The sequence below is a fragment of the Nuphar pumila genome, chromosome 16, assembly GCF_984573655.1.
Source record: "Nuphar pumila chromosome 16, dmNupPumi1.hap1.1, whole genome shotgun sequence".
Taxonomy (NCBI): Eukaryota; Viridiplantae; Streptophyta; class Magnoliopsida; order Nymphaeales; family Nymphaeaceae; genus Nuphar; species Nuphar pumila.
In genome coordinates, this window is record NC_143264.1 from 27,391,930 (window position 1) to 27,414,558 (window position 22,629).

Consider the following 22,629-nt stretch of genomic DNA (forward strand, 5'->3'; position numbering starts at 1 on the left):
CGATTTAGCGATTTACCATTTATTTTTGCTACGTGATTTTCTCGTAAATCGCTACTCGATTTAGCGATTTACCATTGATTTGGCGAGGAGGTGGGTCCTGTCGGAGAGCACGGCGCTGGAGGCCGAGATGAGGACCTCGTGGTTCCAGAACTCAACGAATGCAAGTCAAGACTTGAGGGTGCGAACGCCCGTATTGAGCAGTGTCAGGGTGGCTTGGAAGGCATAGCCCTGATTGAAATTATTGCCGACATAGGGGTAGACGGATTATACTTTAAAAGACTGCTATAGGTGTACTGGAGGAAGATTCCGTTGTATGTGTTCCTTGAAGGCGGCGGAGGGGCCGCCACAGTTAGTTGCCCGCTAGATGAGGGCAGCATTCCGGCCACTGCTAGCAGAAAGAGAACGATGATCACCATCGGATCGCCGACTCTTTGCTTCCCTTAATACAATGTTTCACGGAGAAGGAAAAAGAAGAATATGAGGACGAAAAGTTCAAACGAAAAAGAAAGAGAGAGTGTTTCAGGTTTGTTTTGCTATTTGGACTTTGAAGAGTTAACTACATCCTCGACTTTCTGGATGGAGGATATTTTTATCCTTTTTTCGAACCGTCGTTTTCCTTTTTTTGAATGTAAGACATTTTTATCATTTTTTTGAACCATCGTTTCATGGCAAGAATAGCAAGAAAGGATACTTAAGTCTTTGCAACCGCACCAGACTCCGACGCTAACTGATGTTGACAAACATGAGGATACGAGCTCCAAGTGCTTACATACGTGGAGCTCATTGAGACCCCCCGAACACGGGATGTAGCTAACATCCGTCTTAAGGGGAGAACACACACCACCCTCCCCAAAATATGGTTACCATTTGGTGGCTTCAGACACCTAACACATCAAAAGCATGGAGGGAGGAGGAGAAGCCCCTTTAGAGTGAAGGGAGGTGAAAGGTGGCTTGCCACTAGTAGGTAGAGTGGGGATACAAATGGGTTAGATCTAGGATGGAGGTTTTGTGATTTTTAGCTGTTCTGGATCCGATTCTAATCCGAATCCCTATGTATTTACCTGTTCCGGATCTGAACCGTTTGCATCCCTAAGGTAAGATAGAAGAGGGAAGGTTAGGCAAGTAAAGTTCCTTGCTTCTAGCAGAGATGTAGCCATGTAGGTATGTACCGTCCTTTACATCAACAAAAATACCCCTCAGAATGAGAGCGGATCAGGTCCAAGGAGCCATGAGCGGAAAAACCATCCAAGGCATCTGGATGCCATCCATCATGGAGATGAATGGTACCCAAAACCCATCCAAAAGGTCGTTTTTTACCTAAATGGGCCCCACAAAAAAAATCAGATGTCCTTTTTTAGATGGATGGCATACATGACAGATAAATGGACGGCTGAAAAGCATCCAAAACTGTGTTTTTGGTAGGTGTTGGGTGCCGTTAATTTCTATGATGAACGGCATCACAAGTGCCTTGGATGGTTGTTCTGTCCAAGGCTCCTTGGAACTGATCCGCTCTCCTGCAGAATGTTATGTTATTTCTTTTTCTTATTTTTTGCCACTTTTTTAACAAATCAAAATATTAATATTTATCTTATCTAGTAGCGCTATATGGTCCCTCCATGCCTTTTTTTTTTTAACAAGAAATCAACACAAAGTTATTTACTTAACACGAAACGAAACCTTTCCCTTTGGTAAGTGGGGTCCTGTGTCAAGCTGAAGGCCCAGGATAGAATCCCTCTGCCACATGGGGCGGGTGTTGTTCTGGTAGGGGTCCGCCTAACCCCAGCTTGACTTTCAAAAAAAAAAAAACGAAATCTTTCTCTTTCTAATTTTTTATTTTAGAAAAACTTACAAATACATGCCTAACTTTTGGCCTACTTACAAACGCACACCTAACTTTCTAAATGTTATAAATACTTGCCTAAATTTTGATAATTGCTTTGCTAACTAAGAGCGCACATGTAAATAAGGCAAAAGTTAGGCGTGTGTTTGTAAATTTTTCTTTATTTCATTACCATGTCCATTTTACTGTGAGGATGATGATCATGTGTTGGTAGGAAACCTTTATCATAACCTGTTGTTGGAAGAAAACCGGACAGTGGTGGATGCAAGTATCACGTGTGCTGATTAGCACTCCCCTCCTTTTACTTTCTCAGATGTAAGGTTGGCGAAAACTGCTACAATCAGAAGTGCTTGATCTCATCAGCACCTATATTGGATATAATCCTGAGCCGCACATGCTTTGAAGCTGGCAGGACTTGAAAATAAAATAAAATATTCTGGACGGATGCCTACTCTCACTTTGAGAGCCATCCTGTTGATCTCTACCTTCCAGAATTGATTGAGCAATTTTATTTCCTGCTATTACAGCACAGCATCAATGTGTGGCTGTTTTGCAGGGGCCTTTTCTAGTTTGAGGAGCCCCTCATCCCTCATGCTCCAGTGCGGCTGTAGGCTTCACACTCTCTTGGATTTAACTCGATGGGCTGTGGCTTCAGAGAAAGAGAGGAGTCTTCCCCTCTAATATGACATTCTGTTTCTGCAAATGTAACTAATCGCCTAGATCGCTTCTTCACTGCCTTCTCCCTGCCACTGAGAAAAAACTCACCATCAAAACAAATTATCGACAGCCATAAATTGGAAACATGCATGCACGTGGAAGGATGGGAAGTGGGATGGACTAGAGGCCTCGTGTTAGGGATTAGGCTGGGTGCGTAATTCAGGAAAGCATATGTATTGCTATGTCAAACAGCCCATGTTCGGATATGTGCTGCTGTTGGGAGGGAAAGCGCAATAGATTGAGCTAACCAACATGGTGAACCTGTCAAAACCGATGGCAGCGGTTCCCGTTTCCAAAGGTTGATGTCATATTGCAGAGTGTTGCAAACAAGCATTTTGAACATTCGTTTTGGGAATGTGCTAGTGTCCTTTTTCCTAATAATCTAGTGGGAAAAACAGGCTAAAAGGATAGGGATGAAAAGTTGGAAATAGATAAAACAGAAATACTTTCTTTCTGCAGGATGGCAAAAGAAAGAGCTGCTTCAAGCATGAAAAAGAGAAGGAAATTCTATAAGGTGTCCAGTCTCCCAATACCTCTTTGGAACCATGACCGCCGCACTGCCTGACGAATGTGGCGTTCATGCTTTTCTAGGAGCTCATCAACTTTGGATGAGTGAGAGAGTATGGGTCCTGAGAAATCAACCTTGTCCCCTTGATCCTGATAACCCTGAAAATTAGTGTTGCAATTGTAAGGAATTGAATTAAAAAAATAAAAACATTTTGGCTAATGACTGTTTAACAAAGAAAGAAACTCTAAAAAGATGAGTTACCAAGATGTGATGTTTGAATGGCATCTCTTCTTTTTGGTAGAAAGCAGAAGAGAATTCCTGAGAATGGTATGCATCGGAAGCATCAAATGAATCAGGAAGACCAAAATGCCCTCTATGTTTCATGAGAGTCTGCTCAGCAACACTGAATCCCCTCAAATTGTTTCCATTAGCTTGGTCATTCAACTCCGAAGAGTCTTGGGGTTTCTGGGCAGTCAATGAATCTGAAGAACCAGAGCTCAGAACTTTAGATTTTGATCTCCTATACGATTTCAGTGGAGCAGTGTCGTCTTTCCTTCTCTTTGCCCATGCAAAACCACTAGATCCAGAAACAGGCAAGGGGCCTGAGAAGGGAATGTCTTCTTGTGAGACATACTTTCTATGATAATTCTCTTCAGGCAGATCAATTGTTGATTTAAGCAGATTGATGCCAGAATCACCGAATCCCTTCTGAACATTGGCCTTTGTGCTATTTCCTTTATGGAGTCCATTAGTGCCATCCTTTACGCCCTTAACATGAAAAAGTGATACTTGATGCACATTCTTATGATTCCTCATGGAGAAACACTGAGTAAAAAGTATAGAGAGCTTCTCAACCTTTTTATCGTTGTGGTGAAGTTATTACCTGAGATTGTGGGGCAAGTCTGCTAATGCTATCTGAAACTTTGGCAGCTCTTGCAGCTCTTCTTGTAGCGTCAGAACCACGTGTTGCTCGTCCTAAGGCTTTTTTTCTGAGAGCAAGGAATTCATGGTCGAATCAAACACATGCTAATATATGAAGCTTCATGGCTGAAGAAACTACCCTTCTCTGGCACAGATAATCATTGACAGTTGAAAGAATGGTAACGTTATGTAGGCTCCAGCTTGACATAACGCTTCTGGTTCTGGATAAATCCAGTAGGTCACTCAAATATGAACATGTAACAGGGAGAGGTGTTGATTATGGGAGTAAAACAAAAAATAGATTCAATTACACTCGGATTGAGAGAATGAAAGTAGCACAACAAATGTCTGTTAGCCATGTAGGGTACAAATAATCAACATAATTGATGTGTTTTTTACTTGTAGCATCTTAGTAATAAAACCTCCTGGAACAATATCTTCATGAGCTTTTTGGTAATAAATATTTTTGGATCATATGACACTCTTTAGCCTTTCTATACAGTTCCACCATTCGATGGATCTGGTGATTCGTCAGGACACCTCTCTCACTTCATTGACACGTGTGGGAGTATGTTGCAACAGTTCTGCCAGTCTGACCAAAATCATGCACAGCTGGTATACTAGGCTAGACTCCCAAGTGAGTCTATAAAGAGCTGGGAGGAAATGCCGCAAGCCTTCTTTTGACAATTCCCTCCTAAACCAGAAAGGTACACGTTCACGACTTGGTGAACCTATTTCAAAGGCCCTAGAAACCAGTTGCTAAGTATATTTCTATATGGCGATTGGAACACCTGTCATGTCAACAAGGACTTGAAGATGTGGAGGACGTCAGACTATACCAGAATAGGATACTGCCAGGAATTGCCAACAAGTTGGGTTTAGCAGATGTAAAATCGTCCGAAAGTGAAAGAAACAACAATTCAGGATAAGTTCTTTAAGGCCGTTTGTTTCATTAACATGTAAAGGAAAGGCTTTTCATGGGAATGGGCACGGATTTTTAAACAACCCTGCCAGCTCAGCCTTAACATGTGAAAGTTTTCATAGAGGGGGAGGTACGAAAGGATTTACACATAAAAAGTGATAGGTGGTAAGAAAAACTGGGGCCCACGTGCTAGCATGGCACTTTCCCACCATGGTGATTTGAAGTTTGTTTCATACACGGTGGAAAAGGATTACATCACACTTTCCCATGTAAGTTGCATGAAACAAACAAGGCTTAAGAGATAATAGCAAAAGAAAGAGACCCATTTAGCAGAATTGACACTAAAAAAATGTTTAATGAGTTTTAAAAATCATAATTTCTAAAGAATATCAGTAAAAGAGAAAACATGTCAAAGTTCTCACCTCCGTGCATCATCCTCCCGAATTTTAGCATCAATCTCCTTATTTGGCGGGTACTTTGGTAAGATTGATGGATCACATGCATAAGGTTTTGTTTTGAAGTACTGCTTGCAAGCAAAAAATTAATTGGTAACTGCAATCTTAAGAGTAGTACACAAGTGCTTCAGCAGACATCACAAAATAAAATCATGAGCCAATATACAAGCACATAAAGTTGAAAAAAGGCCACACTCTGAACAGTTACACCTACTTCCTTCAACAGTTTATCAATTTGCATTCAAATAAATGTCATGCTGACTTGTTAGATGAAGAAACATGCAGCGAACCAGAAAACTAATAATAGAGGCCAGACTTTATTAGTAACAAGTAAATCCTTTGTGCATAAGAATAAAAGAAAATATTTGCACCAGTCAAAGGTATGAGACAATCCAAAAGGGACTTGATCTTGATTGATGTAAGCATACTTGTTTATTTAACATTTATATGAACCAATATAGTTTCCTAGATTGCACATGGATTTTATAAGAACCCCTTTCATTCTTTTGATTGTTGCATGAACTGGATGATGAAAAATCATCATGCTCTGTTTTTAAGAGATGGATCCACAAGAAATCGCCTATCCCAGTAACAATTAAAGCTAACTTGAATGGCCCATATAAAGAGCTAAATTGGCTAAGAGGATGGGAAGTAATTATTACATATATCGGCAATCACCAAGTTGAAAGTTGTATTTACAAGTTGCACAATTTGAGCAAATATTTAATGTATTTAGAGAACCAAAGCCCCTGCAGTTATCAAAGTGTTAAAATCATGTGGGTGCATCTATAGTTCTCACATAGATTTACCATGAATCAATTGACTGAAAAACACAAACTCACTAAGCATGTGAAGTAATTTCTGATCTCTGAAGTCCATGAATCACAAAGATCAAACAATAAGCACCAGAAATTCTTTTAACAAGGATTTTCTTGCCCCAGTATCTAGAATACATATAAAAGGTCCATTCTCGGAATGACAACAGCAAAATGTATTCAACCACATGAGTGGACATTGGTTTTGAAGATTGCCAGACACATATATTCCCACTAGAAAGAACAAAGAATCATTTTTCTGAAAGTTTGCAACCTAAATGTCCACAGGGTGGAGAATCTACATGAAAAAAGAGGCAAGAATGCCTAGGGGCTAATTTAGCAAGAAAATAGGGAATAAAAGGAAAAGATACCTATTTTTTTGTTATTTATTTGCACTTTTTGTGTTTATCTTATCTTTGTCACAGGAATCTGGAGAGATATCACTAGCATTGAGATGTGCAGAAAATAATCCATGCAAAATTACCAATCAGGCTCCCCATGGAACAATGTATAATACCCGTGAACTAAAGATTAAATCATTAGTAAGCTAAATAAATGGAAACATATGTTTCACCTCTGATGCAAGAGCAGTGGAGGCAGTGCCACGTTTATAAGGTTCAACAGCAAGAAGAGTTCTTATCAAACTTAAATCAAACTCTGGAATATCTTTAAGGGTCTCCTGAAGGCAACCCTCATAAGGCTGCTGGGGTTTGAATATAGTTGCATGGGGCAGTTTGGACTTCTTCCAATATTCATCAGGTGGTGAGCCACAAAGTTTAAAGATTTTGTGAAGTTGTTCTACCTGCAATTCAAGAGAAACCAGAACTCATTAAATTCTAGTTGGATGAAGAAAAGCACAAGATTCAGCTAATGATGTTGCACTACAACAACAACAACAACTACGCCTTCATCCCAAAACAATAATGATGTTGCACTAATCCGGATAAATTAAAAAAAAAAATTAATGAATAACACTAACTTTCAAGAACCAACTTTTGCAGAAATCAAGTTTCTTACTTCTGGTAAGTCATTGTACAAGCTGCTTGACATTTAACAACAGAAAAGTTTTCAGAAACAATGGAAGATATCCATAAAATTAATGATTTCTGGTATAAACTTACACCACAGTCAAGCAACACACTGATCTTTACAACAATCATAGACCATCAAGAGCATACTTGCAATAACTGGAAAGATGGAAAAGGGAAACCATGTGGGTGATTTTCAGACTTCTTATTTTAAGATAAGAACATATATACTAGCATAGTGTGCATCACAAAAATAAGGAAAAAATAACAAATAAAAAAAGTTATAACGTTCTTGCATACCATAGCCTTCCCTCACATCAGAGTTATAACATGGAAGAATTTGATGAAAAAAAATTAAATCATTAAGATAAAAGTTCATGTTTACTTAATTGAAGAAAAGAGTGATAAGAAATGAATTGCTGAAACTAAAAACCAAGTGAATTAAACACATGATATTAATATAGAATACTAGAAATAACTGATTACCTCGGTTCTTCCTTGTAGTAGGGGTTTCCCAAGAAGCATTTCTGCAAAGACACAACCCACACTCCACAAGTCCACGGTTGCTCCATAATTTGTAAAACCGAGCAAGAGTTCTGGAGGGCGGTACCACAGAGTCACCACACGGCTGGTTAGTGGGTGCCTCTGGCTTGGACTATAGTAATTTGCAAGACCAAAATCAGCCAATTTCAGAATCCCTTCATTGTTAACTAAAAGGTTTGCACCCTTGATGTCACGATGCATGATGCCACAAGAGTGGCAGTGTTCAAGTCCAGATAGTAATTGGTTCATGTAGCACTTAACCTACAGCATAAGAAAACTAAAAACTTAACTCTATTTACTTCACAAAGTGAAACTATGGCAGCTTTTATCATTAACTGACCTGTGATTCACTGAAATTGATGGTAGGGCATGATGATAGGCCAGCAAGGTCATGCTCCATATATTCAAACACTAGATACAAACTACAGGATAAACGAGAAGTGATCAAACCCTCCAATTTAACAATATTTGGATGGTCAAGCCTACGCAAAATCTGAATTTCTCGTGCCATAAACCGCACACTCTCGAGATCAAAGTTGTCAAAACGCACTTTCTTCAAAGCAACTGTTCTCCCAGTATCAAGGTCACGAGCTCTAAACACACTGCTGTAAGTTCCTTGGCCGACCTATCAAATAGATACACAAATAATGATCCAAATGAAGTAAGAAAATAAGGAAAGACATGTAACACAAGAAAATATACGAATAAATGTTGCTCCAAAATTGGCATGATAATCATAGAAGGAACATCACCTGTCCAATCAAAAGACAAACAAGCAGTTAAGTTGCTGTGAAATCATAACTGCAGCAGCTATCTAATTCGACATTTTAGGAGGTTTAAGAAACCAATTTGAAAGGAAGAAGACCTTGGAATTGGAGTACATACAAAGGCCTATGTGAAGAATTCTAATTTGAGAAGGTGACTAAGCAACCATCAGCTGATCTTAGTAATTGCATGAAATAAAGCATCAGTTTCATCAAAGGAGTCCCATACAATGAAGTCAGATATAATTTGCTAAAAGAATTAATTTGAGAATTTATTCATACTATGCAAAGTCAGATATAGTAATTGCATGAAATAAAGCATCAGTTTCCGCCTGGGTAGTTATACACTGCCGGTCCCAAGCCCGGATAAAGGAGGAGGGTTGCGGTAGGCCTGTGACAGCCAGCATAAAAACTTTGTCATATCCTATGAAAATGAACCAATATGAGAATTTCGTTGGGGCGTTCCCTACTGAGCGACGCGCTGTACTCTCTAGGCCCGGAGGCAGTGATAAATGTGCAAGGGTTGCTAGGTCGTCGCCCAGAAGCGACGCGTCACACCGGCGCCCGGGTGTGGTGTCAAATAGGCAAGGGTTCCCTCACTTTGTTGGACGGGTGGGGGTAAAGAAGTTAGTCCAAGACCATAAAATTAGGTTAGCCACTTGGAATATAGGGTCTTTAACTGGTAAGTTGGTAGAGTTAGTAGATGTTATGTGTAGGAGAAATATTGATATTTTATGTCTTCAAGAGACCAAATGGGTAGGTGAGAAAGCTAAAGTGATAGAACCTTGGGGATATAAGATTTGGTATACAGGAATAAATAGGAATAGGAATGGAGTAGGGATTGTTATGAGTCGTCAGTCTATAGATAATGTAGTTGAGGTCCGTAGGAAGGGTGATAGAATTTTACTTATTAAATTAGTATTAGGTACGGATATTATTAATATTATTAGTGTTTATGCACCTCAAGTAGGTTTAGATGATTCCATTAAGCATCAATTTTGGGAAGATTTAGATGGAGTAGTACAAGAGACATCTTATGGAGAAAAGCTTTTCATCGGCGGTGACCTTAATGGACATGTAGGCATTAGTAGGGATGGATTTGAGAATATCCATGGAGGCTATGGTATAGGAGAAAGAAATGAAAGTGGAGAAAGGATTTTAGATTTTTGTTTGTCCTATGATATGATCTTAGCAAACACTTGGTTTAGGAAGAGGGAGTCTCACCTAGTAACATTTAAAAGTGGGGTTAATACGAGTCAAATAGATTTTTTCCTACTTAGAAAGAGAGATAGGGGTTGTTGCATCGATTGTAAGGTTATACCAGGAGAAAGTGTAGCTACACAACATAGAGTCTTAATTTTAGATCTTAGAATTAGACAATGCCGCAAAAGGGATAGACATAGGATAGATCCTAGAATTAAGTGGTGGGCACTGAAAGGAGCTAAACAAGGAATGTTTGTAGAGCAGGTAGTTAAGGAAGTTGATTGGTGTCTCGAGGAGGATTCAGAATCAATGTGGAATAAGATAGCGGGTGGTATGAGAAAAGTAGCTAAGGAGGTATTGGGTGAGTCTAAAGGCGGTGCACCACTAGGTAAGGATACATCATGGTGGAACGAGGATGTCAAATTAGCTATTAAGGTTAAAAGAGAGTGTTATAGAAATCTAAGTAAGAGTCGTGATAATGAGAATTTGGAGAAGTATATGATAGCAAAGAAGGAAGCTAAAAAAGTTGTTCGAAACGCGAGGGCTAAGGTATATAAGGAGGTTTATGACAAGTTGGATACCAAAGAAGGCGAGAAGGATATTTATAGGCTTGCAAAGATGAGAGATAGGAAATCGAAGGATTTGGGTATGGTTAGATGTATCAAAGATGAAACGCAAAGGGTTTTAGTCAAAGATGAGGAGATTAAGGAGAGATGGAAAGATTATTTTGATAAGCTATTTAATGATAGTCATGCTCAAGATCTTGGAGACTTCTCCATTCCTTTTCATGAGATAAATCGTGACTTCATGCGCAAGATTCAAAAGAAAGAAATTGCAGAGGCTTTGAAGAAAATGAAGTCAAGAAGGGCAGTTGGCCCAGATGGTATACCTATCGAGGCTTGGAAATGCTTGGGAGAGAAAGGTTTAGAATGGTTGACAAATCTTTTTAACTTGATTTGGCGAACAAATAAGATGCCTAATGAGTGGAGGAAGAGTACTTTGGTGCCTTTATATAAGAATAAGGGTGATATACAAGATTGCACAAACTATCGTGGTATAAAACTCATGAGTCATACTATGAAACTTTGGGAGAGGGTGATTGAGTCTAGGTTGAGGAAGGTTGTCATGATATCGGAGAATCAATTTGGTTTTATGCCTGGAAGATCAACTATGGAAGCTATACATCTTCTTAGACAACTTATTGAAAGATATAGAGAGAGGAACAAAGATTTGCATATGGTTTTTATTGATTTAGAGAAGGCATACGATAGAGTACCTAGGGACGTTCTCTGGTGGACAATGATGAAGAAAGGTGTTTCTCTCAAGTACATTAGTATAATTAAAGATATGTATGAAGGAGTAGTAACCAATGTCCGCACTTGTGGAGGGGTGACAACCAATTTTCCGATAACGGTTGGGTTACATCAAGGATCTGCTTTAAGCCCTTTCCTATTTGCGATAGTGATGGATGAGCTTACGAGATCAATTCAAGAAAATGTACCGTGGTGTATGTTGTTTGCTGATGATATTGTTTTGATTGATGAGTCTAGAGCTGGGGTTAATGCTAAGTTAGAATTATGGAGACAGACATTGGAAGCTAGAGGTTTTAAGTTGAGTAAGAGTAAGACTGAATATATGGAATGTCGGTTTAGTAAGCAACGAAGTAGTGATGGGAGTGTAGTGAAGCTTGGTGAGCAAGATATACCGGTGAATGATTATTTCAAATATTTGGGATCTATCATTCAAAAGTATGGAGAAATTGATGGAGATGTAAATCATAGGATAAAGGTTGGGTGGATGAAATGGAAAAGTGCTACTGGAGTGCTGTGCGATCGTAGAATGCCATTGCGGTTGAAGGGAAAGTTTTATAGGACGACTATTAGACCCGCTTTACTATATGGTACGGAATGTTGGGCTGCCAAGAGACATCATATTCAAAAAATGAGTGTAGCTGAGATGCGGATGCTTAGATGGATGTGTGGAAATACAATAAAAGATAAGATTCGGAACGAAGAGATACGTAAGAAGGTAGGTGTTGCACCCATTGAGAATAAGATGCGAGAGAATCGTTTACGGTGGTTTGGACATATTCGGCGAAGGCCTAATGATGCTCCAGTTAGAAGGTTGGAGAAATGGGAAAATATATTAGTTAAAAGAGGTAGGGGTAGGCCTAGGAAGACTTGGATGGAGATGATAGGAAAGGATATGAATGCTTTGAACCTCACCGAGGACATGGCGTTGGATAGAAATGATTGGAGGAAAAGGATTCATGTGGAAGACCCAAAATGAATTTCTTTTTTGGTTCATATCGCTGACCCCAATTGTTTTGGGATGAAGGCGTAGTTGTTGTTGTTGTTGTTGTTGTATGCAAAATCTATCCCTCCCTGTCCAGCTAAAACTGCCCTATGTTGTGTATTAGCACTCTTCAGTAGAACCAGTATAAATATCATACGCCACAATCACCACATTAACCTTTTCCAAAAGTACCATTAAACCTTCAATATCTAACCAAATATTAAAAGGAAATTCAAGGTGCACAGCATATCAAACAGCATAAATGGTCTTGAATAGTCTTCAAATCATTATATGGTATTAGAATGTTTGCAGGAAAATCAAAGGCGAAAAAGAAGAAGAAGAAGAGGCAACTGTTGTAAAAGGTTCAGAAAGGCATTCATGTATGACAAGATCTCCTCCGCTTTTTCCTTCTCCTCTCTAACCTACGCAATAGTGACCACCACCATTGATGGTAATCAATAAAGCAAAGGATAGCTTGCTTTCACTTATGTTATATAATCATCCATCAAAAACATAATCAAAGAATGAGAAATGTGTCTTGGCACAGATATAACAATATGAAGTGGGGAAAGTGAGGCTAAGGGCAGTGCATTTAGCCGCCTCCAGTAAACAAGAAATGGTGACCAGTGATAAGGGCTTAGGCATGAATTTCACCACTTTGCTATCTTCCCAATATTTCATAACACATAGTTACCCTCCATTATGAGCATCATTAGTTCTCTAATACGAAGGTTGCCACAGAACTATCAAAAACATGACAAAGGACAACCCAGGAAGCTTATCTATCATGCACAAAAGGGTACTTTAATAATAGCCGCTCATAAATCTGAAATGATTTATTAAACAAAATGACAGTGTATAATACATAATTTTGTTAACTGAGTCACAAAAAAGTTGAGCAGGAAAAAAAATGCATTGTAGACATTTTACTATTCTAAAGCCATAAATTTTCAATCAATTTGAAACTCTACAAGAAACTTTAGTTATAATGTTTTTCACCAAAGTATAGAATATCGAAGCTAATAGGAGTTCCTTTTTATTGTTCTCTTAAAAATGTTTCAGAAATTAAGTTAACCAACAACCAATGCTGATGCTATTTATCACCTAATGGTATCATAAAAAAACAAAAGAAAAAAGGAAGCTTGCCCATCTTCTTTTGAAATCAATAATAATCACATAAGTTCATCCATAGCTTAAAATAAATGATGGTTCCAGAGAGAAAGAGAGAGAGAGAGAAATTCTAACCCGCAAATCGTCACAATTAAAAGGGAGAAAAAGAAACATGTAAATTACGTTGTAAAGGGAAAAGGATTTAAATCAAATGAGGAAGAAATCCCAACTTCATTTTATTCCAAAATGAGAACGATAATCATGCTAATGGTGTTCACTCGTACCATCATTCTTCTTACCGTTGTTGAAAATAAGACCGTGACCATCAATCAACCACATTTCAATTATTCCATTCGCACCCATTGAAGTTCTCTCTTTTCCCTTTGTTCCATCACAAGCAATTTTGAACCGAAAAAAAAACATCAATCCAACCGTTCATCCATTACCCATCGTGGTTCATTGATTCCCTCAAGCAAAAAAAAAACAAGAAAAAGGGCTCTTTTAAGAAAAAGGAGAAAACTAAAACTGTGAGAAGGGGAATTCTTGAGGAGATGGTAGGTAGGGAGAGGGAATTCACCTTCTCGAGCTTCTCGAAGGAGTCGGCCTTGAGAGGGACCCACCCCTGGATGGCCTCTCCGGCGACGGCGCTGAGCCAGGCGGGCCAGCCCGCGGCGACCTGCTCTCCCTCGACGTACCTGCTCATGTTGCCCAGCCGGAAGCTGACGGATTGGTTCGAGTGGGTGGAGTTGTTGCCGAGGGGCTCGGCCGCCACCGACGCAGAGGCGGCGCTCCTCTCGGACTCCTCCCCGACGCCGACGCCGACGCCGACGCCGACGCCGCCGCCACCACCCACCACCCACTGATCCGACCCCTTGAACCACTTCTTCTTGTGCTTCTTCGCCTCCTCCCCTGCCTCCTTACCGCTGCCCCTATTCTGGCTCCGATTCCTGAGCGAAGAAGACGACGAAGGCAAGATCCCCGACGAGGACCCCTGGCTCCTGAACGCGCCTGAGTAATCCCATGCAGGCGTCACCGACACCTGCTTCGACGCTATGCAACCCATCCTCTCTCTCTCTCTCTTAGTGCAATGCAGACATCAAAGAGGCATGGGTGCAGAAGACAACCAAGTTGGATTTTATTAATCTTAATTACAGGAGGAGGAGGAAGAAGAAAGTTCAGATTTGTGTTGATTGAAGAATTCAAGCAAAAAGTTAAGGTTGGTGTTGGTTGGAGAGAGAGAGAGGAAGAAGAAGAAGGAAGTGAATGAATGCTGGAAGTGGGTGTGGGGTTAGGATGGCAATGAGAGGGACGGTGACTGAACAAGGAAGGAAAGGAAAAGAGAACAGAATTTAAGGGAGGAAGAAGAAACGCGGAGAACGGCCCCTCACCTGACCTCCCCCGAGAGAGAGAGGAAAAGGAGAAACTGGGGATTTTGTTTTTTCAGGCACGGGAAGCAAACGGCCCGAAATTAACGCAACAACTCGTGGGTCCGATCCGCTGCAGTTTGATGTGTCGCAATTACCTTATATGACACCAACCCTCCCCCTTCGGACGGACTTGACCCTCTCTCTCTCTCTCTTCAATACATGAATATGATCGGACGGACATGCGACTCAGGTATGATTTGCAAGTTCAAACATTTTTCAAAAAAATAAGACAAGAGAACATGAATTTTTTAAATTTTTTTTAATCAATAAAGGCTATTTTTGATATTTCAATATTTTTTCTTGTCTTATTTAAATATTTAAAATATATTTTTATTAAAAATATAAAATAATAGATGTATGAGTAAATGTCTGAATCAACTTGTCAGGTCATGTCAGTAGCCACACGACTCTCTCTCTCTCTCCTTCTCCTTGCTTCCATGTGTGTTTGAGCAAAACCATTTTGATATGGCTCTGATTGGTGCAGAGTCCTCCCACTCTAGGAGTAGCTCCAGGCAAGTTGGAGGATCATGAAAGGGAAGGTTAATTATTGACCGATGGTATTCAAGTCTGTTGAATGTTTTCCAGCCTAGAGGTACTGCACTGCACTGCATAGGGTTTGCGGTGTCAGGTGAAGCTAAAAAGCATCATCAGCTTATTTCTTTGGTGTTCACTCATGGATGATAAGCGTCCGTGACCATAGCTGCCAACACCACCACCCAAGTTGCATTTAAGGTGGTCCATGAAAACTGTAGAGACCTATTCTTAGATGTTGTTCACAAAAATCCCAACCCCCTCTTCTTCTCTTGCACTTACGGTTCATTTCCAGTGCATTCTTGCCTGCCTGCCTCAGCCTGCACGGGCAGTCACATTGCTCATAGAGCAGGCCTGATCAGCTGAATGAAGCCTGCCATTGTTTGTCATCATCTTGTTTTTGTTTCTTGAGCTATTCTTTAAAAACTTGGGGGTAGGGATGCAAATGGGTCGGATTCAAGATTCTAATCCAACCGGATCTGACTCACGTGTTTAGCTGTTTTGATCCGACCGGTTTGCATTCCGTAGAGGTGTCATTTAGGGATGGCAGTCGACTGGAGTGGGGGCGGGGGCAAGGTCTCCACCCCCGTTTTGTTTCAAAATCCGAACCTTCACCCCCGCCTCCATCTCTGCACAGGGATGGATTTTAACCTACACCCCCCTCCCCTCCATCCTCATTTCATGTCCTCCATCCCCAGTCCAAATGGGGGCGAGGCAGGGCGGAACCCCGTTTCCCCTTAGTCTATAGTCATTAGTCATTCTTTAAAGGATTGGGATGGGGCTAGGCAGGGATTGGAATGGTGACGGGGCGGGGCGGGCGGGGAAAAGCATCCCCGCACGGGGATAGATTTTAACCTTCATCCTCGCCTCCATCCCCATTTCATGCCCTTCATCTCCGGTCCAAACGGGGCAAGGTGGAGCAGCCCCGTTGTCCCCGGGTCCACTGTCATCACTAGTGTCATTGACTAAGAAGGTGAGGGCATTTTGACAAATGTTGGTGTTCAAGCTGCACCAAGCAGCGTGCCCTTTTTTATATTCACACTCAAGTCACCATTTTGATTATTCAAAGTGTCTGCTTTTTAGTTTCACTCGGGAAGCCAGGCCAAGGGGAGCCGTCCTAATCAACCCCCTGCCTACTTCAAAAATGGCCTGCATGTCCCTCTCTTTGATAATTACGTTGCGTGATTTTCTTGGACATTCATAAATTATAATATAATCATTAAGATAGTGACCTAAGAAGGCTTCCTTTTAAAGGTGAAAAATTGAAGGGATTGAAAATATTGAGAATAGTGGCAACTTGTATTGGATGGGAGTAATGTCTTTTTCTTTTTATATTTGCATGGAGAAACTGCCTCATGATCATAGACCAAGGCTCGCTGGCTCTGCCTGCCATACTTGATGGCTGTCTTAGCAGTGTAAAATTTAGTGGGCTTAAGTCTTACTTCAGGAAAGTCATCACGTTTAGACTAACACAAAGAGTGATGCCCACAAGATTTGAACCTAGATTGCTCGCCTAATGGCTTAGATGGTAGTAGTGTTATTAAGTGATAAGAGAGAGACTTAGATGGTAGTAGTGTTATTAAGTGATAAGAGAGAGACATGGGGCATTGAACAGAGTGATGTGAGGGATAAGAAGGTCCATTTGGTTGGTATACTGTTTGCTTTGATAATGGAAGGGAAAGCTGGCACCGGTGGGGAGGGTAAATAAAGTAAGAGAGTGGAATAAGTGGGTTAAGTTTGACAGAGTTGGTCGCTCGAATGAGGACAATGTCTCTCATTCCCCTTTTGTTCTCTTTCCCCTTTTCTTCGAGAGGCTCGTGACCCCTACAACTCTCTCTCTCTCTCTCTCTCTCTCTCTCTCTCTCTCTCTCTCTCTCTCTCTCTCTCTCTCAGATGTAAACGGTTTGGATTAGGGTCAGATGAAAATAATACCATATTTGTTGGCTAAATGGATTTGAATTACAAGTTCATACAAGATTAACTGTTTTTGGTATAAACAGATTTAGATATTTATCAAATTCAGATATTTTTCAGATTCGGTACAAAAAATTAAAACCATATCCGCACTTGATTATAATCGTATATTCCCTTTTTGAGAGTTTTGTAGGCCCATTCATTGGTGCCTTTCGTCGTTTGGTTATGCGCCCCTCATCAAGCCATTTTTTGGGACTTGCTCTTGATCTCCCGTTGAGGGTCAACATGCGAGCCCTACATTTCATCAATGAAGCCTTGAATGACTAGGGTGCAGCTTTTGTGCTTTGCCGGTGGGGATTGGATGTTTTCTTGTCTTTCAGACTCAATTATTGGTTCTTCTCTAAGCTTTCAGAGTCCCTCCGATCATGCCTAGATATGGACTCTTTTCGTATTTTGGACATTAGGTTTTTCCTGCGAGCTATTAGATGGGAGCTTCTCGAAGCGTGCTCTGTTAAGGCTATGATTATTTCGCCTTTCTTCATTCGTGAACTTTCAGTATGGGTTGCTGATCGAGGATGGCAGCAGGTCCCATCTACTTGGCAAAGCTCCTTCCACGTTGTTCACTCTAGATCTCAGTTGAGTCATGCCAGGCCGGGGGATTGGTAGTGTGTTGCTTGTTTTTCTCTGAACTTCCACAAATGTTGTGATTGTCATAAGTGTGGCTCATCTTTTCTCTCTCATCATCATCCAGTCTGAAAGTGAAGGCGACCTAACCCCTCACATTCCCATTCGTCGGGGCAGAATCTAGTCACTAAAGATTTTTCTGGGTTGGTGTGTCATCCTGCAAGTCTAAATCATGAACGGCCACTTCGAAAATTATCCTTCTCACCGTGGGTGCAGATTGGCAATCTTCATAACCCGACGAATTCATTCCATGCTGTCAAGATTGGGTCTATTTGGGTCCCGGTCCGGCCGCAACACTTTGGGCTTTCTTTTTCGTCATTTGCTCCAGCTATGTTAGCCGCATCTCCAGCGTATGATGACATCTCCCAACCATCGCAAGTTCTGCTAGGGGTGGGCTCCAAAAAATCCGACTCTGCCATCAATGTTTACTCTCCTGAAGATTTGTTGCTCACTATTTATAATGCATGGAGCTCGACGTCTGATTCTTTTTGCACTAATTTTTGTAGCGGACTGACGACGCGGTTGGGTAGGCATGCTTGTGGGAAGCAGAGGAAAATTTTGCCATCCTCGCCATCGCAAGTTCTGTCAAGGGTGGGCCCACAAAAAATTTACCATGATAGCAATGTTTTCCCTACTGGAGTTCAGTCGCTAATTATTTCTCAAGCTCGGGGCCTGGTGTCTGCTTTTGTTTGTACCACTTTTCGTTACAGCTTGGAGGCGCGGTTGGGCACGCTTGTGCGTGGTGGACAAAGGACGAATCTGCAATCGTCCCTTATTATTTTTTCCTCCAGACGCTGTGACTATTTGGTTATCAATCTTATTGTGTTTAATGCTAGAACCAACCAGGCAATCAGATACATGGTGCTTGGCTCCTCGGTTTCGCATCCTCTTCCTGTATCGCATTATGTCTCTGAGGTTTTTTCATCTGCCAAATCTTTTGGTCTTCCGCCAAACATGGTCTCATCTGGTAGTCCAGCGCGGAGTCAGGGTAGCCACCTATTTATGTCTTTGCTTCAGCAGCGTCCTAGTCCACAGCCCCTGGGTGTTACGGTTGTCGATGTAGCCAAGTTGCTAGATATCTCCCTCTCCTCTTCGCAGCTGCAAGCTATAGCTGTTGTATGGATTCTACGATTTCAGTTATCTCTGCTATTATTGGAGACTCTCTCTGTCACTCCGGTGGAGCAGACTGCGAGCAGTTGTGCATTTTTGATGGTCACTTGAGGTCTTTTGTCAGTGCTGAGGGTGTTCGGCAAATCATGCATGGTCAGCAAAGAAGGAAGAGGCCTTCGTCAATTTTTTCGGCTACCGATGCTAGGTCTCCAAGAAGGTCATCTCGGTGCCACCAACCCCGGGTTTTTCCATATTTTGTTGGAATGTTAGGGGCTTAAATTGTCCCACGAAATGCCTGTTTCTGGCTAATTGGGTTACAGAGGAAAAGCCCGACCTACTTGCTTTATGTGAAACTAAAATGGAGGTCATCCCGCTCGTGGTCACCTCTAGCATCTGGCAGGGAGCTGACTATTTCTTTAAGCCTGCGATCAATCATGCAGAAGGTATCTTTATCTTGGAAAATCAGTCTTTAAATTTATCTCAGTTGGATGTGGGTCTTTTCTCTCTATCTGTTGCTTTCAATTTGGAGGTAGTTGGTAGAAGGGTAGTGGTTTCTGTTATTTATGGCCCTAATCTCGCAGCCATGAGGCCCGCATTTTGAGATGATTCAGATAGGGTTGTCATTTCCTCCGGAGATTGTCACCTTCTTATGAGAGATTTCAATTGTTTGTTATCTATTCATGACTTTAATAACTTCATTATTCCTAATCCCTCTATACGAGGTTTTTAAGACTTTGTTCATTGATATTTCCTCTACCCTATTTCTTTAACCGGGGAACGCTTCTCTTAGTCGAATAGGTGGTCTCGTTCGTGTTGTAGGGTCCTTGATAGGGTCTTTGTTACCCCTAATTTATTCGACCTCGTTCCTTACGTTAAGTGTGTGTTGTTTGCTCCCTCTATCTTGGATCATGGGCAGATCATCACTCATTGGGGGGATGACTTTCAACCCACCATGAGTTTTGCATTTAAAGAATGGTGGCTTCAGGAGCCAGATTTTCTCTCGGTTATTGCTAATTCTTGAAACAAACCTGTTGATGAGCATTGGGCAGCGCTTCGGGTTCAAAATAAGCTTTCTTGTCTAGCTAAGGATATCAAAGTTTGGCTTCATAGTCGTAATATGGAGAAATTTTAGCAAATGGCCGCATGGGATCATGAGATTTCTACGTTGTATCAGTCTATGTCTTCTTCTAGCTCTCTTTCTGATTTGCAACTTCTCAGTCTCCAGGCCAGGTTCTTAGAATTAACTATGCTCTTGAAAAGCTGGAGGGTCAAAGAAGAAATCGTTGGAAGCAGAGGTCTAGGGTAAAATGGCTTGCGGCTGGTGATGACAACACTAAATTTTTTCACTCATATGTTTCTCATCGTCATAGGAGGAAGGTCGTTCATTCTATCTCCATTGGGGGTGTTTCCTATCTCAATCAGCATGTTAATCCAACAGTCTCACTATATTTTAAGGATTTATATTCTACTTTGTTAACTACGGAGGGTGTCTTTGGTAATGTTTTAGTTGAGTCAATTCAGCTTAAGCAAGCCAGATCTATGCAAAGAAGATTCTCTAACGATGAGATTTTTAGGGTCATTAAGGATCTATCGGCTTAGAAAGCGTCTGGCATTGACGGGTTTCATGTCGACTTTTTTAGAATCTTTTGGGACTGTGTTAAATCAAATGTGGTGAGCATGTTTGATGAGTTCTATCGCAACTCCAGACTGCCTTATCATTTTCATGTTGCTATTATTTTGCTTATTCCGAAAGAGGATGAGGCCACTGATATTTCACGATTCCGCCCAGTCTCAGTTATGAGTGCTCTCTATTGGATGTTTGCCAAGGTTTTGGCGAATAGGCTAAAATCGGTGGCTAACCAGATTTTTTCAGACTCTCAGTTTACCTTTATCTATAATAAAAGGGTCTAACACTCATTCATCATGACGTCCGCGGTTGTTCATTCCTTGCAGCATAGCGGTCAACCTTACTTTGTCCTTAAATTAGACTTTCATAAAGCTTTTGACTTTGTGCATTGGTCATTCTTATTTCAAATGTTAGCAAATTTTGGTATTGGTCATCGTTTTTCTGGTTGGGTGCGGGAGCTGGTCTCAAATGCCCAGGCCATGTTAAATATCGATGGTGTTAGAGGTGACCAATTCAAGCTGGGGCGGGGTTTGAGGCAAGGGTGCCCTCTCTTGCCTTTGTTGTTCAATGTTGTTGTTGAGGGTCTTGTGGTCTTGCTTAAGGGGATTGCAGTATTGTGTTTTATTGATCCTTTGCAGGTTTCAGACTTCCCGGGTCATATTCTTACTTATGCTAATGATATGATCATTGTTTGTCGTGCAAATGTTCAACAGATGCTTAGGTTCAAGCTTATCATTCAGTTTTTTCTCTCCCTATTTGGGTTTTCTCTAAATGAGACCAAATGCTCTATTACCATGTTCAATGTTCATGCCAATATGCTTGCAACTGGAAAGAAAATTTTTAATTGCACTATTTCTGACATGCCTATTATGTACCTGGGCTTGCCATTACAAGTGAAGCACCTCTCTTCTGCTGCTTGGGCTCCGACGCTTAAAAAAGTGAAGTGCAAATTGCTTTTGTGACAGTCGTCTTATCTCTCTATCGTCGACCGTCTAACTTTAGTCAAACATGTTCTTTCAACTATTCTAGAATTTTTCATGTCTATGTTTGTGATGCTTGTGGGAGTAGAGAAACAGCTGACACGCTTGCTAGCAGGTTTTCTATGGTCTGGGTGTCAACTCAAGGGTAAACATCACTTGATTGGTTGGTGTTTAGTGGTCTTACCTAGGCGTATGGCTGGTTTAGGAATTCTTACGCCCAGACTGCGGAGCATTGTTCTTGTCGCCAAACAATGTTGGTTGGCCCACTAATCGGATAACTCTTGTGCTTATTTGCTTTTTGCTAATATAGGGCTCCGGCTCTTATACCGGTTCGTCTGGGAACCCGAGGTTTGGCGCTCTCACACTTGCGTAAATTGTGGTTGAGGGCTTTAGCCTGCTTTAGAGACCATTTTGAGGACTCCAAAAATTTTGATCAGTGGGTGCTGGTGCCAAGCGGAGAGTTTCTCACCAAAAAAGTCTATAGAACGTTGCTCCCCCCGGGGGCTGATTGGTTGCCCGAGGATGTGCTTTGGGCAAAGGGTCCTTCTTCCCGTTCTCGAGTCCTGGCATGGTTAATTTTGCATGATAGGATCCAGACCCACGGTAATTTAAATAAGTGGGGCATTCAACTCCCGAGTTGGTGCGTGCTTTGTCAAGCTGCAGAAGAATCTACGTTTCACTTGTTCTGGTCTTGCCCAATATTTGTGGAACTCTTTAGCAGGACCTGGAGGCATCCGAAAATGTTTGTTAAGGAGAAGTCTTTTGCGCTAGATCTGATCTTGGGCCCGGTTTGTATTAGGCGCAGCACGAGGTGGAGGTTCATCTGGCGAACGTGGTTGCTTACTTCTTGGTTGTTTGTTTGGATGGCATGAAACAATGCTCATTTTCATCAAATTCCGGTTAACATTCAAAATCTAGTGCATAAAATCTTGGTAGATGTTTATGTGATCTTGCGTATGCATCTTAGTGATCTTTCGTTATCTCCTACTGACGGTACCTCTCTTTTGCCGCAATCTGGGCAAGCGGCTCCGGCGTGAGCCCGTTTTATCTGTTTGATGTTCTTTTTCCCTTTTGCTTTCTTTATTTGTTTTGACTTTGCTCTTGGTCAGTTCATGGGTTCAACATTTTGTTGATCTCCATGAGTGATAATGTTGAATTTCTTTAGGCTCTCTTTCTTCATATGTGCTCCACCGTTTGTTTATCTAGCACTATAAAACACCAGTATAATGCGCGTA

The 22,629-nt window shown here is 41.2% G+C and overlaps 1 protein-coding gene across 2 annotated transcripts; it reads right to left on the minus strand.

Annotated features, from left to right (window-relative positions):
- Positions 1-2,116: 2,116 nt before the first annotated feature.
- Positions 2,117-14,228, minus strand: LOC149813131 (protein IMPAIRED IN BABA-INDUCED STERILITY 1-like). Of its 2 annotated transcripts, XR_016428227.1 has the most exons (10): positions 13,699-14,228; positions 8,090-8,374; positions 7,693-8,010; positions 6,753-6,980; positions 5,331-5,431; positions 3,949-4,054; positions 3,327-3,833; positions 3,091-3,223; positions 2,326-2,589; positions 2,117-2,171 (listed from the first exon to the last, which is right to left on the minus strand). XR_016428227.1 is itself a non-coding variant. In XM_089991291.1 (9 exons), exons 1-9 carry the CDS (start codon positions 14,182-14,184, stop codon positions 2,570-2,572), a joined length of 2,184 nt encoding a protein of 727 aa, XP_089847417.1. In that variant the 5' UTR covers positions 14,185-14,228; the 3' UTR covers positions 2,117-2,569. The 2 variants fall into 2 exon arrangements, 1 of the variants encoding a protein (XP_089847417.1); XM_089991291.1 differs by having other exon boundaries at positions 2,117-2,589.
- Between the last annotated feature and the right edge of the window lie 8,401 nt (positions 14,229-22,629).

What these genes read in the sequence shown, in the direction of transcription:
- LOC149813131 (XM_089991291.1), bottom strand. Translation starts at nt 14,184, where the DNA reads ATGGGTTGCATAGCGTCGAAGCAGGTGTCGGTGACGCCTGCATGGGAT. An exon ending in TCAATTTCAGTGAATCACAG is followed by an intron (nt 8,011 to 8,089) that starts GTCAGTTAATGA and finishes CTTATGCTGTAG; the next exon opens with GTTAAGTGCTACATGAACCA. An exon ending in CCACTGCTCTTGCATCAGAG is followed by an intron (nt 5,432 to 6,752) that starts GTGAAACATATG and finishes GCTTGCAAGCAG; the next exon opens with TACTTCAAAACAAAACCTTA.